The sequence below is a fragment of the Dipodomys merriami genome, unplaced genomic scaffold, assembly GCF_024711535.1.
Source record: "Dipodomys merriami isolate MVZ:Mamm:240054 unplaced genomic scaffold, mDipMer1.0.p SCAF_14, whole genome shotgun sequence".
NCBI lineage: Eukaryota > Metazoa > Chordata > Mammalia > Rodentia > Heteromyidae > Dipodomys > Dipodomys merriami.
The window spans coordinates 18,832,248-18,847,798 of record NW_027202715.1 but is presented as its reverse complement, the minus strand read 5'-3'; the positions used below and the strand labels follow the sequence as shown (position 1 = coordinate 18,847,798).

The window sequence follows — 15,551 nt, the reverse complement described above, 5'->3', positions numbered from 1 at the left end:
TCTTTGCTTTGCAGGTTGAGCCTGGAGTTCAGCACCACCCACTGAGCTGGCCTCACATGCTGAACACATGGTCCTCTCCTGGGTCGGTGCTCCTCTGTCCTCTGAGGGTGTTAGAGCGACTAGTACACTCTTTCTTGATTAGACAGAATAATGATTGTTTTGAAAACCACTAAGATAGTGAAGAAAGGGCTCCTTCCGCCCAGCTTTGATGTTCCTAATTTACAAAGGAGAGGGCAGGGAGAGAGGTTGTGAAGGTACAGTAATGGGGCACCCCAGAAGATGAAGGACACACGACAGTGACCCTACTTTGCTTAGCTGTGCCACTGTGTGTGTGTGTGTGTGTGTGAGAGAGAGAGAGAGAGAGAGAGAGAGAGAGAGAGAGAGAGAGAGAGAGAGAGAGAGAGAGAGACTAGGATTTGAACAGAGCCATGTCCCCAATCCTTTTTGCTTTACATTATTTTATAAAAAGTCCCCCCCACCCTTTTTTTCTTTTGGCCTGAGGTTGACTTCAGACCACAATCCTCCCATCTGTGCCTCTTTGGTCAGAGTGTTGACACAGAGCCCTCATCCAGGCTGGTGAGTGGGATTAGTACTTGGGACTGTGGATTGCAATAGGAGGGACCTGGCCAAGGCTTGGATCCTGAGGTGCCCAGGAGCAGGCTGGATTTGGCTTCTCTGGGAGAGGAGTTGTGACCTTTACTCAACTTTGTAACAAATAATTATATTTTACATCTAATAATTATATTGTACAGGTAATTATATTTTGCATTATCATTCTCAAAGTAGTCAGGTTCATTATAGGAAATTTAGAAGTGTAACTAAGGAAAAAATAAAGAAAGAAAAAGATACCTGCTTGTCATGCCACTTAGTACTAAGTTCCGTGAGTGTTTAGTATACCCTATCTTGGGTGACTGCTTGTTGCTGCTGGGTACTGTCCTTGGTCCAGCAATGATGGGTGGGAAAAGTAATGGAAAGACTCTGCCCTTGTCTCCCCCCACTCCCCCCAGCTGGTTCTTATTGTCAGCCATTAGGTGTCCAGACCATTCTCCGAGCTGGGCAGCCACTCCAGGGCCAGGCAGGAGCCAGGCATGATCCCTGCCAGGAATAGCACAGAGTTCAGAAATCCATGGCTCCTGCTTTTTTTTTTGCCTGTCCTAGGGCTTGAACTCAAGGCCTGGTCACTGTCTCTGAGCCTCTTTGTGCTCAAGGCTAGCGCTCTACCAGTTAAGCCACAGTTCTACTTTCAACTTTTCTGAGTAGTTAATTGGAGATAAGAGGTTCATGGACTTTTCTGCCTGGGCACGCTTCAAACCATGATCCTTAGATCTCAGCCTCTTGTTTAGCTGGATTATAGGCATAAGCCACTGGTACTGACTTGGCTCCTGCTTTTGTAATGTTTACAAAGACTGCAGGTTGAGAGGCTGAGTTGAGCATGTAGTCAAGGCTGGGTTTTGAGGGTAGAATGTGGGAGCAGGGAAGAATGGAGGGGGAGGAGTGTGGTATGGAAGGCTGACACTTGCTTCTTGGTCCTGGGTGTTGGCTGCTCAATGGTTCTGAGAGTTGCTGATATCTTCACACTTACCGCCAGCCTTAGGCTGCAGTGTGCAGAGTCAGACTGTCCCACCTGTAGGGGAAGGGGTCGAGGGGTGGAGGGAGGCTGTTGGGACATACATAGTTCTGAAACTCAGTGGGGCCATCAGATTCCCTAACAAAGGATGCTCCTAGGCATTGAGGAGCCCTACGCCTGCTGACCACTGTCTGGTAGTGGACAGCAGTGGTTGACCACTTCTGTGTACTTCTAAACCAGCTCTACCATTGAGTCACAGAAAGCCACTTCTGGCTTTTTGGTAATTGTGTGCCGGGCTCTAAGGCCCAGGGAGGAGTAAGGACCAATCTTCTCTAGCCTGGGGACAACGGAATGAAAGCTCTGGAGTGAGAGTTGGGAGAGGGGGCTGCTGCCAGGTGAGAAGGTCCAGGCTTGTGCATTCCTCCAGACCTTTTGGAGATGGGTTCAGTTTTTAAAAGATTCTGTCCTTCTGCCTCCCTGGCAGCCTGTTCTGCTCTTCCAGCTGCAGCTGTACACATCTGTATTGTGTGCTGGCCACTCTTCCAAGGCACCAGCTGGGGCCTGTCATTGCCTGCAGGTCCAGGGGAGGCCAGAGTGGCTAGGGCTGGAGCTGGAGGGGGTGCAGCAAGCCACAAGGAGGAGAGGGTATTCCAAAGGGAACAGCCCCGGGTCTGGTCTCTGCTGCAGCTGTGGCCAGCTGTTATGTCCTCCGGGTCCTTATCCCATCCATGTTTCTCTCCATGGAGCTGTTGCCCACATCCCACTTGGCCAGGCTGCTGGGAGGGGACTGGGGAGCTGAGGTGAGCTCCATTTGGGGCCTGTGGAGTGGAGAGAGGTTCCAGTTGGGACCCGTGGAGATTCCTTCCCCCTTCCTTCTCCCTTCCTTCTCTCTCCCCTGCTCCGCTCCCTCTCTTCCTGCCTGCTTTTCTGTTTGGAGAAATATGGCTCATTCTTTCCACCACTGCTGAACTTAAAAGAAAAAAAGAAATTGGACAGTGTGTGAAGAGTGGGTGATGGGGCTCTTGTAAAGACAAGGTGCTGTTGAGAGACTCCTGGGAACTTTCAAGAATGTCAGAGCTGAGTAGAAGTGGGAAGGAAGCCAGCTGTGGTTTGAGAAGGTTCTGGAAAGGTAGATGAATCTGGTAGTCAGCTATCCTCTCTGAGTCCCCAGAGAAAGAGCCCGCTCTGGGGAAGGAGTCTGAGCATAGTGAGAGGCTGCCTGGGGGCCATTTGCCTGGGAGCCCAGAGCTGGGGTTCAGGGCTGGGAAGGGGTGTGCACTGAGCTTATTAGCGGTGGACTCCCCTGGCACCGGTTTTATGTGGACTCCATAGCCCCTTCATTCACATCTTGAGGTAACGGTGAAAGGGAATGTACAGTTGAAAGCAGAGTCCCTCCATGCCCTGCTGCATTCCAGGCTGCAGAGTGGAGCTGTCAGCATCGGTTCCTCTGGTCCTGGCCTGTGAGTATTAGGTGGAGTCTGTGGCCATTGAGCTGGAAATGCATGTGGCCCATCTGCCATGTCTGTCACCTTCAGCATGGGGTTCCTAAGCCTCTTCCTTTCTCTTTCTCCTTCTCCTTCTCCTTTCCCTTCCCCAGTTCTCTCCCCTGTTTTTTTTTTTTTTGTTTGTTTGTTTGTTTTTGTTTTTGTGGTCATGGAGCTTGAACTCAGGGTCTGGGTGCTGTGTCAGAGCTTCTTTTGCTCAAGGCTAGCACTCTACCACTTTGAGCCACAGCTCCACTTTCCATTTTCCAGTGGCTAATTGAAGATAAGAGTCTCGTGGATTTTCCTGCCCAGGCTGGCATTGAACCACAATCCTCAGATCTCAGCCTCCTGAGAAGTTAGGATTACAGGTGTGAGCCACAATGCCTGGCTTCCCTTGGGTCTTTCTTCCTTCATTCCTAGATAATTTTATTGTCTGTTCAGAGGAGAAAAATCACCAAATGCGGATAAGCCAAAAATGGAGGTAAAAGTTGTTATAATAATGTCATCTTTTGAAGAGAACTGGGAGCGTCTAATGTGGCCTTCGTGCTCACACCACCATCTTGAATGAGTGGGGAGGGGAACAGGTACTTCAGAACTCCCATGATTTATAGAGTACCACCTACTATTGGCTGGAGGCAGTTCCTAGTATTTTGTACTTGTAAACAACACTCTGTTCCTCAGATCATCACTGTGGTCCACATGTCAAACACATTTGTAAGTGTTTCATTAGGAAGAAAGAGTCCTACAAGGGAATTGCTGAGTTCCTGCTCAGTGCTGAGCTCAGGGGCCCATGTTTACTTTGACAAGGAGATCTGCTAAGAGCTCATCACCTGTCTGCTGTCTATGAACTCATGAACTCATGGCTGCCTCATCCTGTGTGCTTTATTCAGTAACACTGTAACTAAAAGTGGAAGGATACAGAAAAGATTCTTATGGCCATTGTGCAAGGATGATAAATTGAATTCCTCAAGTGCCCCTTCTCCCCAAGACTGTCCTTCAGCCTCCTGTGCTATTCACAATCCCTCACATCCAAGTGGTGCTTTCCTGTCTCCTTCCTACAGTCTTGCATTTGCTGCTTCTCCCAGCCCAGGCCTGGCCTTTGATCCCTGTCACTACTGAACCCCTTCCTGCCTTACTTGCACTAGGGATTATCAATTCATTGTTGTTACTGTTGTTTTGTGCTGGTACTGGGGCTTGCACTCAAGACCCTTAGCTTTTTTACTCATAGCTGGTGCTCTACCATTTGAGTCACAGAAGGCTATTTCTGTCTTTTTGGTGGATAACAGGAAATAGGAGTCTCAAAGACTTTCTTGGCCAGGCTAACTTCAAATCATGATCCTCAGATCTCAGCCTCCTGAGTAGCTAGGATTACAGGCATGAGCCACCAGTGCCCAGCTAAGGGACTATCAGCTCTTTAGGGGCTAGGATTGGTCCTTGTGTCTGTCTGCAGAGAACCAGGCACATGTCAGGCATCCAGGGGTCCTGAGAATCTGAGACCCAGAGTGAGCAGCAAATTGGCCTGCAACTCTGCGGTGTGTGTGTGTGGCCAGCCAGCGCTTTTCTGCTGTGGCTTTTCCAGCATTTCATGCTTTCTCATCCACAGGTCTGGGGTCCTGAGGCTGCCAGCAGACTATGGGTACAACGGCCAGCACAGCCCAGCAGACGGTCTCAGCAAGTGCCCCCTTTGAGGGTCTCCAGGGCGGAGGCACGATGGATGGTCGGCATTCCCTCAGTGTCCACTCCTTCCACACCACAAGCTTGCATAACAGCAAGGCCAAGTCCATCATCCCCAACAAGGTGGCCCCTGTTGTGATCACGTGAGTGCCAGGGGAAGACATGGCCCCGGGGACTTTTGTGGAGGTGCAGCGGCATACAGCCTTTAATACTTACAGATTGCTTGTAGTTTTGTAGATGAATACAGTGAGGCCCAGAGAAGCTGTTTTTCTGGAGCCATACAGCCAGAATGTAGCTGGGCTGGATCTCTGTTCTGAGTCTCTGAGCCCTTGTTACTTGTAACTCTTAGGTCCACAGCTGCATGGAGAAGGAAGTGGAGGAGAGGGGACTCAATATTGAAAATATACTTTTTGTTTTTGGAAGTAATGAAGTTTAAAATCAGGGCCTGGTCCTTGCTTAGGCAGGTATTTTAACCATTTGAGCCAAATGTCTAGCCTTGAAAAATAATTTTTTTTTCCCGGTTGTGGGGCTTGAACTCAGAGCCTGGGTACTGTCTCTAAGCGTTTTTGCTCAGGGCTAGCCCTCTACCACTTTGAGCCACAGTGCCACTTATGGTTTTCTTGTGGTTTATTGGAGATAAGAGTTTCATGGACTTTCCTGCCCAGGCTAGCTTTGAACTGTGATCCTCAGATCTCAGCCTCCTGACTAGATAGGACATTATCTAGCCACTGGTGTCCCGCTAAAAACTTTTTTTGTGTGTCTGTATGTGTCAATACTGAGGATTGAATTTCAGGCCTGGCACTGTCCCTAAGCTTTCTCTGCTCAAGGCTGGCTTTCTACTACTTGAGACACATCTCCACTTCTAGCTTTTTGGGTAGTTAATTGGAGATGAGAGTCTCATGAACTTTCTTGCCTAGGCTAGCTTTGAACTACAACCCTCGAATCTCTTCAAAGCCTCCTGAGTAGCTAGAATTATAGGCATGAGCCACTGGCACCTGTCTGAAACTTTTTTTTTTTTTTTGTCGGTTGTGGGGCTTGAACTCTGGGCCTGGGAGCTGTCCCTCAACTCTTCAGCTCAAGGCGAGCGCTCTACCACTTGAGCTACAGCGCCACTTCCGGTTTTCTGGTGGTTTATTGGAGATAGGAGTCTCACGGTCTCTCCTGCCCGAGCTGGCTTTGAACCGCGATCCTCAGATCTCAGCCTCCTGAGTAGCTAGGATTACAGGCGTGAGCCACCAGCGCCCGGCTTGTCTGAAACGTTTTTGAGTAAATGGTTTCAAAGGAGATATATATATATATATATATATACATATATATATATATATATACACACATATATATGTACATATATATAATTATATATACACACATATATATGTACATATATATAATTATATATATATATTGAGAGAGAGAGAGAGAGAGGGAGAGGGAGTTTCATGGAATTTAGGTGTTTTTCTTTCAAGTCATCTGAGTTGGGGCCTTCAGGGACATTTGCTGGAGGAGGCAGAGCATACTTTGAGAGACCTGAACACACTGCAGCGTGCAGAGGTGGTGGGTCAGGAAGGGACCTGAGACTATCTGTCTGTGGGGCAGTGTAGATAAAGGAGTGGTTGCTGGGAGCCAGAGATCAGGAGGACAGAGAGGCACTGGGCCTGGGTCCAGGGGAGTTAGGAAGTCCTATGCTTTCTATTCCTTCTGCCCACAGCAAGTCCCTACCTTTGTAGATACTGAGACATTGTGAGCTAAGAATTAAGTGTATAGCCCGCACAGGAGTTTGGCAGAGACTAGAAGATGGGGCCTTGCATGGAAAGAAGCCTGTGGTGTGGGAATGACCAAGCCTTCCAGTCAGGAAAGTCATTCTGATAGATTACTGACCTCCGGATAAGGAGAAGAAAGAGACGTCATATAAATGTCTCTGTTCTGACAGATGATAAAAGTGCATTTGAGCCTTGAAGGCAGTCTTTCCTTTGCAGGCTCCTTTCTCCGAGTCTTCGTTTCCTTATCAACATAACTAGAAATTATTTAACCAAATAGTGTACTCATGAACTGATATGTGGAATTGGTACAGCTAGTTAAATAAAACAATAATAAAATAGCCAGGTGGTACGACTCAGAGAAGTCACTAGCCAGCTGTGTAGATCTGATCTCTCAGGGGAAGACATATGGCCTAGAGCTGGCTGTGAGCACAGCCCACCTGGGCTGAAGCATGTCTAAGGTTGAAGGGACCTTAGTGATCATCCTGTAGGGAAACTGGCATGCTACATCCTGTAGGTCAAGTCTGGCTCATCACCTGTCGATGTCCTTAAGTTTTATTGAATGCTACCACACCCCTCACTTCCATTTTGTCTGGCTGCCTTAGCACTTCAGTGGCAGCATTGAGTAGCTGCAGCAGAGCCCTGTGGTCCACAAAGGACTGAAATAAACCCAGCCCTTGGCAGGAGAGGTTTGCCAGATCTAGAGAGCTAGGTGCTGGTGGCTCACACCTGTAATTCTAGCTATTCAGGAAGCCAAGATCCAAGTATCACAGTTCAAAGCCAGCTTGAGCAGGAAAAGTCTGTATAACTCTTATCTTCAGTTAACCACCCAAAAAGTCAGAAGTGGAATTGTGGCTCAAGTGGTAGAGCTCAGGGACAGCACCTAGACCTTTGAGTTAAAGCCCCAGGAATGGTACATGTGTACATGCACACACACAGACACCCCTTCCAAAAAAAAAAAGTCAGATCTAGCTTTGAAACTGAGTTTGAGTGAGGGAGAGAGTCCAGGTCTCCTGACTCCTTGTGAAGTGTTCCTCCAAACCACTCATCTGCCCCTGCTTTCCAAAAAGCAGTTCTGTTTTTGAGAACAGTATTAGGGTTTGAATTCATAGCCTTTATTCTTTTTTTTTTTTTGGGTCATGGGGCCTGAACTCTGGGCCTGGGCACTATCCCTCAGCTCTTCAGCTCAAGGCTAGCGCTCTACCACTTGAGCCACAGCACCACTTCTGGCTTTTTCTGCTTATGTGGTGCTGAGGAATGGAACCCAGGGCCTCATGCATGCAAGGCAAGCGCTGAGTTACCTTCCCAGCTTTATTCTTATTCGGCTGGTGCTCTACTACTTGAGCCATGTCTCCAGCTTTAGCATGATTATTTTGGAGATAGAATGTAATGAACTTTTTTGCCTGGGCTGGCTTTGAACTGTAATCCTCCTGATCTCAGCCTCCTGAGTAGCTAGGACTATAGGCATGAGCCAATGACACCTAATACTAAAGGCAGTTCTTTTGTAAAGAGGACCCCATAGCACACCACAGCTGTTTTCAACCAGCACTGTGGTTTTGTGTCTCAAGGGCTGTTGTTTTGCTCTTTGTACCTTTACCTGGCTTAGCATTTATATAGAAGTCATGATTTCTTACTTATGTGCTTGTTTCAAATGGCCCTCTGTGGAGACAGAACCACTGCTAGTAACATAACTATGTTCGTGAATGCTGCTAACTCTGCTCAGGCACTGAGCTGAGCACTTACCTTCTTAGTGCTTTCAGTTCTTACCAAAGTCCTTGGAGGAAGGAGATCCCAGGAGTAGAGCCACTATCCAAAGCCACAGAATCTCCCAGGGGCAGGGCTGGGGCTCATCTTACATACCTGTGGGTTGAACTACCACACGAGGCTGTGGGCCATGGAGTTGTCCCTGTAGGCATTGCTCTGCACACAATCCCAGCAGTGGACTGCATCACAGGAGAATCCCAAACTAGAGGCCTGAATCAAGGCAGGTCATTTCTCTTCACTTGGACTTGCCCTGCCTTGCTCCAGGGATCAACCTGTGCTGTCTGCCTTGTAGTCAGAGATGGCAGTCCAACTGCTGCCGTCAGGTCTGGACTTTGGCTAGGAGAAAAACAGAAGACATTGAAGACATTTCTTTTGGGAGTGGTCCAGAATTTGTTCCTCACATCTCATTGGCTAGGATATAATCACATGACCACAGCTAGCTGCAAGAAAGGTTCAGAAATACAGTCCACAGCTGAGTGGCCTAGTCGCCAGTTACAGTTCTGGGGTTCTGTGTCTGAGGAAGACGGGAGAAGCAGCTCTTGGGGGAGTCTGCCACAAATGGGTAGCCACATGGGAGAGGGGGCTTTCTGTGGACTTCGTTGTGGGTGGAGGGACCCTGACCCTGACCATGGCGGTCATCTGACTTGGTGTTTTCTCTGCCTTTGGTAGGTACAACTGCAAGGAGGAATTCCAGATCCATGATGAACTGCTCAAGGCCCATTATAAGCTAGGCCGGCTCTCGGACTCTACCCCTGAGCACTACCTGGTACAGGTGAGAGCTGCCCTCCCAGCCTCCTCCTGGCCTCTAGAGTCCTTCCTCCTCTTCTTCTCCTCTTTTCTCCTTTGCCTCAGCTGTTTGTAAAAGCAGCGAAGCTCACTCTTCCAGCCACCCTCTGGGGTTCTCACCTGCTGGTTTCCTGAGCCAGTCCCTCCATCTGTATTCTCTGCCTGACTCTAGTCTGCCTCCTCCTCCTCCTCTTCTCCCTACCCCACCCCTCCCCTGCCTCTTCCTTCTCCTCCTGGGGGACTCCAGCATCATTCCTCCACCCCCCCTCAGCTTGCCCAGGCTGGAGTCTCCATCTTGGTCTTTCAGAATTTCAGATCTTCTCTGGTTTAGCTACTCCCCGCCCCCCCATTACCCCTGGAAAGTGGAGTCCATGAGGGGTGATAGCTTCTCATCTGTATTATTCACTCCTGTAGTCTCAGAGCGTAGAACAGTTGGAAGCAGTGGAGATGCACAATAAGTATTTGACAAATGAGTGCCTGCTTGGACAACAGGCTGAGTGAATTTGAAGAAGGTGCTGGCTGGGAACTTCTGGCTTGGCTGGGACTTTAGGCATTGTGGGTATGAGGCCTGCTGGAGGTGGGGGCTTCAGGAGATGATTAGGGCATCTCTTTTCCAGGAACCAACTTTTTGGCTTCCTCTGACAGTACTTAGCCCTTTTTCCCCCCCCATGGGCTTTGTATACCTTTATCTCTGTCTGATATCCTCAGCAAAGGGTCCTCTGGTTCATTCCTGGTGCCCTAGATGTGACCCCTTCATCGGGCCCCTTCTCTATTCTCCACAAGAAATATCTGTCTTCTTCCAGGGGAACTGCAGGCCCACCCTAGCAGTATGTTCACCCTGTAGTGCCTCTTCTTGTTCTAAGCCTTGGCTCCAAGGCCATGAAGCTGTTTTTGATTCTCCGTTAGGAGTTGCAGCTTTTCTTTTTCTGTGCTTTATCATATATATATATATATATACATATATATATATATATATATATATATATATATATATATATATATATATATATATATATATATATTTGGGTCTGGTCGTGGGGCCTGCACTCTGGGCCTGGGTGCTGTCCCTCAGCTCTTCAGCTCAAGGCTAGCGCTCTACCATTTGAGCCCCAGCGCCACCTCCGGCTTTTTTCTTTTTGCTTATGTGGTGCTGAGGAATCGAACCCAGGGCCTCATGCATGCAAGGCAAGTGCTCTATCACTGAGCCACTTTCCCAGCCCCAGCTTTATCATATTTTAAAAACTGTTTTTGGTTGTCTTTTTTTATACTGGGGATTGGACCTAGGACAATGCAGTTGCTAGGCAAGTGCTTTGCCACTGAGCTACATCCTAGCCCTATGATATTCTTTTTTTTTTTTTTTTTTTTTTTTTGTGTCCAGTCGTGGGCCTGGGCGCTGTCCCTCAGCTCTTCAGCTCAAGGCTAGCGCTCTACCACTTGAGCCACAGCACCACTTCCGACTTTTTTTTTTCTTTTTGCTTATGTGGTACTGAGGAATTGAACCCAGGGCCTCATGCATGCAAGGCAAGTGCTCTACCACTGAGCCACCTTCCCAGCCCCCCTATGATATTCTTAAGAAGATCAGTTTTTCCCTTGAGCCTGCAGGCAAGAGAGGGCAGAACCATGTCTGTTTCCCTCCCAAGTCTCTGTCCCCTGGAGCCCAGGATAGATATCTGCTTGTAGAAGAAGCCACCCATCCTCAGGTCAAGGGTGACTCCCTGTGGCTCTCCTCCTGCCAGGGCCGCTACTTCCTGGTGCGAGATGTCACTGAGAAGATGGATGTGCTGGGCACCTCGGGGAGCTGTGGGGCCCCCAACTTCCGACAGGTGCAGAGTGGACTTCCTGTGTTTGGCATGGGGCAGCCTAGCCTCTCAGGGTTCAGGCGAGTTCTCCAGAAACTCCAGAAGGATGGACACAAGGTGAGCACACAGCTTCCTACTCCAGCCCCTAAAGCAGGGAAGGGGGCTCCCCGGAAGGGACTGGCTGTAAGCTGGAGAGGGCTGGGGGGTGGTCCGGACCAGGCTCTGATAGACCTTGTGTGCCAGGGTGGGCACAGTGGTTGGTGAATGTTTATTATTGCATTGTTCTGTATGGACATGGAATCCAGTCAGAAGCCCTCATACTCCCTACTCTGAGAACTTCCCTCGAAGGTAGGGGTAGTGAGAGGGACCAGACCACCAGTCCAGAGACTGCCAAACAACCATCACAACTGACCCTTCAATCCTGTGTCAACCTAGGAGGAAAGTATTGTTAGTCATATTTTACAGAGGAGGAAACAGGCCCAGATTGAATGAGACTTGTTCAAGGTCATAAAGCTCACGTGGAGGGCCCTAAGACTGAACCCTGGCAGCTAGACCCCAGGGGCCTGCTGTCTACTGCTCTTATCACCTGCCAGAAGCAGGCAGGTTTTTTGTTTGTTTTGTACTGGGGCTTCAATTTGGGAATTGGGTACAGTTCTTTAGCTTTTTTGCTCAAGGATAATGCTCTACCACTTGAACCACAGCTCTACTTCTGCCTTTTTAGTGGTTAGTTGGAGGTAAGAGTTTCAACAGACTTTCCTGCCTGGGCTGGCTTTGAACTGTGATCTTCAGATCTCAGCCTCTAGAATTACAGATGTGATTCACTAGCACCCAGCTTGAGGTTTTGCTGTCTCCTGGGCGGGGCTGCTAGCACCTCAGAGCTTCTCCACCCAGCCTGTGCATATCTCAGTAGATGTGGAGTAGGAGGATCAAGATGCTCAAGCCAAGTGACTAGGCTTGTGGATCCTCCTGGGCCCTGGGTTCCTCCAGGGCACGCTGTGCAGCATTGGAATCTGCCCCACAGAGTTACTTAGCTGGTTGCATGGCTGTAGGGGGTGTTTTTTTTTTTTTTTCCCCCAATTGATGTTTATCCAGCACCTGCTTTATCCAGTCTCAGTGCTGAGCCTTGAGGGCATGTGAAAATGACCAGCTTATGCTCTGCCTGCAGGTGTACTTGAAGTCCATCCAGGGGGAAAAGATGCACTTACTGATAATGTTAGTGAGCAAGAATTAACTCCAGCGGTTCAGAAAAAGCCTTTTGCTGACTGGGAGGGTCAAGAGCTAGAGGCACTTGGGCTGAACTTAGTTTCTTAGTTAGGATTGAGGTTGCTGACTTGGGCAGGTGTTGGGCCTGTGAGGAGGGGGGAGCTGCCCAGGCAAAGACCCAGAGGTGGTGCAGGGAACAGGTGTTGGGTGATGATGGTCTGACCTCCTTCCTACAGGAGTGCATCATCTTCTGCGTGAGGGAGGAGCCTGTGCTGTTTCTTCATGCAGATGAGGACTTCGTGGCCTACACACCTCGGGACAAACAGAGCCTTCATGAGAATCTCCAGGGCCTGGGGCCTGGAGTCAAAGTCGAGAGCTTGGAGCTAGCCATCCGGAAGGAGGTGAGGGCCAGTGGAGTGTGTGTGGACCGTTCTTCACAGTTAGGGAAGCTGAGCTGAGACCCCAGCCCACAGTCCAGCCCTCTCTCTACCTGGGCCTGCCCACCTGCCTCTCACTGGCCCACACACCTTGCTTTTGTGCCTCACTCACGTGGGTGAGCAGCTGGTTGCAAGGCTGGCTTCCTCTAGCCAGAGGAAGGATTTCTTGTCCTTGCTCTCCTGTCTCGGCCTCCCCAATCCCTCCACTTCTCCCACCACCCCATTTCTCCCTCAGCGCTCAATACCTGCACTTAGAAAGGGATCTTGCAGGTGAGAAGAGCCTTGGACTGAGAGGCCCAGGGCTGAAGCTTGTCTGCTTCTGTACTATTGAGTCCTAGGAAGTTACTCTTCGAGGCCTCTTGTCTGTCTGTCTCTGAGAGTTCCTTGTCCTCCTCTTTGTCCTTTTATAAGGATTGAGGCTTGATGGTTTCTGTGGTAGCTGACCAGCCACCAAGATGTGTGAATGGAATGTGGGGTCGCAGTGGTCCACACACTGTCCCCTCCCTGACACCCTTTCCGGCCTCCTTCCCACTTCCCACTTTCAAGCCTCACCCTGTCCTGGCACTCAGGTGGCTTAGCACATTCCTGCTGCCCACTGGGCAGAGCCCTCCTGTCTGCCCCGGTTGCGCTGGGACTGGAGACTTCCCTGATGCCTCCAGGACTCCCAGGAAGGCCATGGAGAGGGCCTCTAGCCACATGGTACCCTCTTGGAGGAAAAGAAGGCTGTTTGTGGCTTTCTGTATGGTCTGGTCACCAGAGGTCATCACAGTAGGAATGGTCGGGGAGGGTTCTGAAGGGCAACTCATGGTTCCCTGATCTGATGCACTTCATTCTAGATCCACGACTTTGCCCAGCTGAGTGAGAACACATATCATGTGTACCACAACACAGACAACCTCCGAGGGGAGCCCCATGCTGTGGTCATCCGGGGTGAGGACGACGTGCATGTGACTGAGGAGGTGTACAAGCGACCGCTCTTTCTGCAGCCCGCATATAGGTACCCATGGCTGGCCTTCCAGCTGCAGGCTGGACCATGCTCCTTGCACCCATGTCTCCCTTACTGGGGACAACGTCCCAGCTGCGCTTGGGAATGGGGCTTAGGTTGAGGCCTGAGATGGGGAGGGAGCCTGCCTGATGTGCCCCCTTTCCCCTGGCAGGTACCACCGCCTGCCCCTTCCAGAGCAAGGGGCCCCCCTGGAAGCCCAGCTTGATGCCTTTGTCAGTGTCCTCCGGGTAAGTGGGGGCAGAGGCAGTGTGTGTGTGGGGCACTGTATGGGGCAGGTGCTTTGGGATTGGTCTCCATGGAGACACCTGTGGTTGTCCTCACAGGAGAGCCTCATTCATGCTCTGTGTGTGTGTCCCTTTGTGGCATGTGTACGTGTCTCTACGTGTCAGCATGTGTGTGTGTGTGTGTGTGTGTGTGTGTGTGTAGGTGTGCACTTGCACACCCTTTAGGGGTCAGAGCCAGCATTGAGCACTGGGGGACAGGCTTGTGGCTGTGGTGCGGCTGGGAATTTGTAGTGTGGTCTTGGAGACGCCACCTGTCTCCAGACCTGCAGTTCTATTTCTGTCGAAACTGGTGGTTCTTGACTCAGACTTTTTAGCCAGTGGCTCCTCAGTGCTGATGACCCTTCTTTCCTACCCTGGTTTGACTGGCTGATTTGATAACGTCCTCAGCTCACTGCACACAGTGCACTGCTGTGGTGAGCTCCCTCCTGACTTAGTCCTCAGACTCAGGGCTTCTGGAACCTGCTGTTGTCTGATGTCATTCATGATCTTTTCCCTAGGAGACACCCAGTCTGCTACGGCTCCGAGATGCCTCTGGGCCTCCTCCTGCCCTCCTCTTCAGCTGTCAGTCAGGCATGGGCAGGACCAACCTGGGCATGGCTCTGGGCACCCTCCTGCTGTTTCACCACGGTGGTACCACCTATCAGCCAGAGTGAGTGGCCTGGGCCCCATCAATCCACAGAGCTCTCTGAGTGCCTGGAAAGGAGGGGGTGGGGCTTCCTGAAAATGCGGACATATCCAAGGACCTCTGAGCCAGAACTGGAAATGGGGTACCTGGGGCTCATTTTCTGGTTTGCTGTAGGCTTGCTGGGCCTCAGTTTCCCCAGGCAGAAAGTGCCCCCTTGCTTTTCCCCAAGGTATTTAGAAGGAGTGCAGTCTGGCGCCTCCTAGTGGCCATATGGGTGGTAAAGAATGGGCAGCATGGCTTTCCAGAAGCCTTGGGAGCCCTGATTATGCTCCTGACCCCCTACCTCGTCAGCGCTGCCCCCCCACAGACCAAGCAGCTGCCCATGGAGCAGTTCCAGGTCATCCACAGCCTTCTTCGTGCCGTGCCGCAGGGATGGAAGATGGTGGAGGAGGTGAGAGAGGGGCTGGGTGAGGAACAGGGCAGGGACCATGGAGGGACTGGTTTTGGCTTCTGCTGAGGGTGGTGTGTGTGTGTGTGTGTGTGTGTGTGTGTGTGTGTGTGTGTGTGTGTGTGTGTGTGTGTGTGTGTGTGTGTGTGTGTGTGTGTGTGTGTGTGTGTGTGTGTGTGTGTGTGTGTGTGTGTGTGTGTGTGTGTGTCATTCTCTGCCAATCCTGACCCTGTTCTCTTTCTCCTTGCCCTGGTCCCTGGCCCCAGGTGGACAGAGCCATCGCTGCCTGTTCGGAGTTGTATGACCTAAAGGAAGTGATCCTGGAGAGCCATAGGAAGTTGGAAGGTATCGGGCCAGAGAGCTCTGTGCAGGTGAGGCCTGGAGGGTGGTGTGAGAGCCTCTGTCTCCCCAAACCCTGCCCCTGATCTGGCTAGACCTGAGACTGGCTTCTTTCAGACTGACTTCTGGCTGCTGCCTCTCCTGTTTGTAGAGGGAGGAAAGGTCGGGGTGCAGGGCCTGGACATGGAAGAGGGGAAGTTTACTTTCCTAGACTTGGTCCCTGGCTGCAGAATAAACAGGATAGATAGAAGGGCTGCTGGCTGAGACTGCTGGATTCAGAGACTTCTCAGATCACCTGTGGTTCCTAGGTTAGGCAGCTTTGCATTACTGTATTGAAATACCTGAGATCATTTACTCGCAAAGATAAAAGATGGTGTA

The 15,551-nt window shown here is 50.4% G+C and overlaps 1 protein-coding gene across 1 annotated transcript in view; it reads left to right on the top strand.

The window, feature by feature from the left end:
* Pald1 (phosphatase domain containing paladin 1) overlaps positions 1–15,551 on the top strand; it is a 59,518-nt gene that overhangs the window by 23,260 nt on the left and 20,707 nt on the right. The window contains exons 2-10 of the mRNA XM_070020914.1: positions 4,655–4,868; positions 8,916–9,018; positions 10,769–10,948; positions 12,271–12,435; positions 13,308–13,468; positions 13,629–13,704; positions 14,259–14,410; positions 14,738–14,837; positions 15,101–15,205. Of these exons, the coding sequence (XP_069877015.1) occupies positions 4,684–4,868; positions 8,916–9,018; positions 10,769–10,948; positions 12,271–12,435; positions 13,308–13,468; positions 13,629–13,704; positions 14,259–14,410; positions 14,738–14,837; positions 15,101–15,205 (1,227 nt within the window). The 5' untranslated portion in view covers positions 4,655–4,683. The remainder of the gene's footprint in view (positions 1–4,654; positions 4,869–8,915; positions 9,019–10,768; positions 10,949–12,270; positions 12,436–13,307; positions 13,469–13,628; positions 13,705–14,258; positions 14,411–14,737; positions 14,838–15,100; positions 15,206–15,551) is intronic.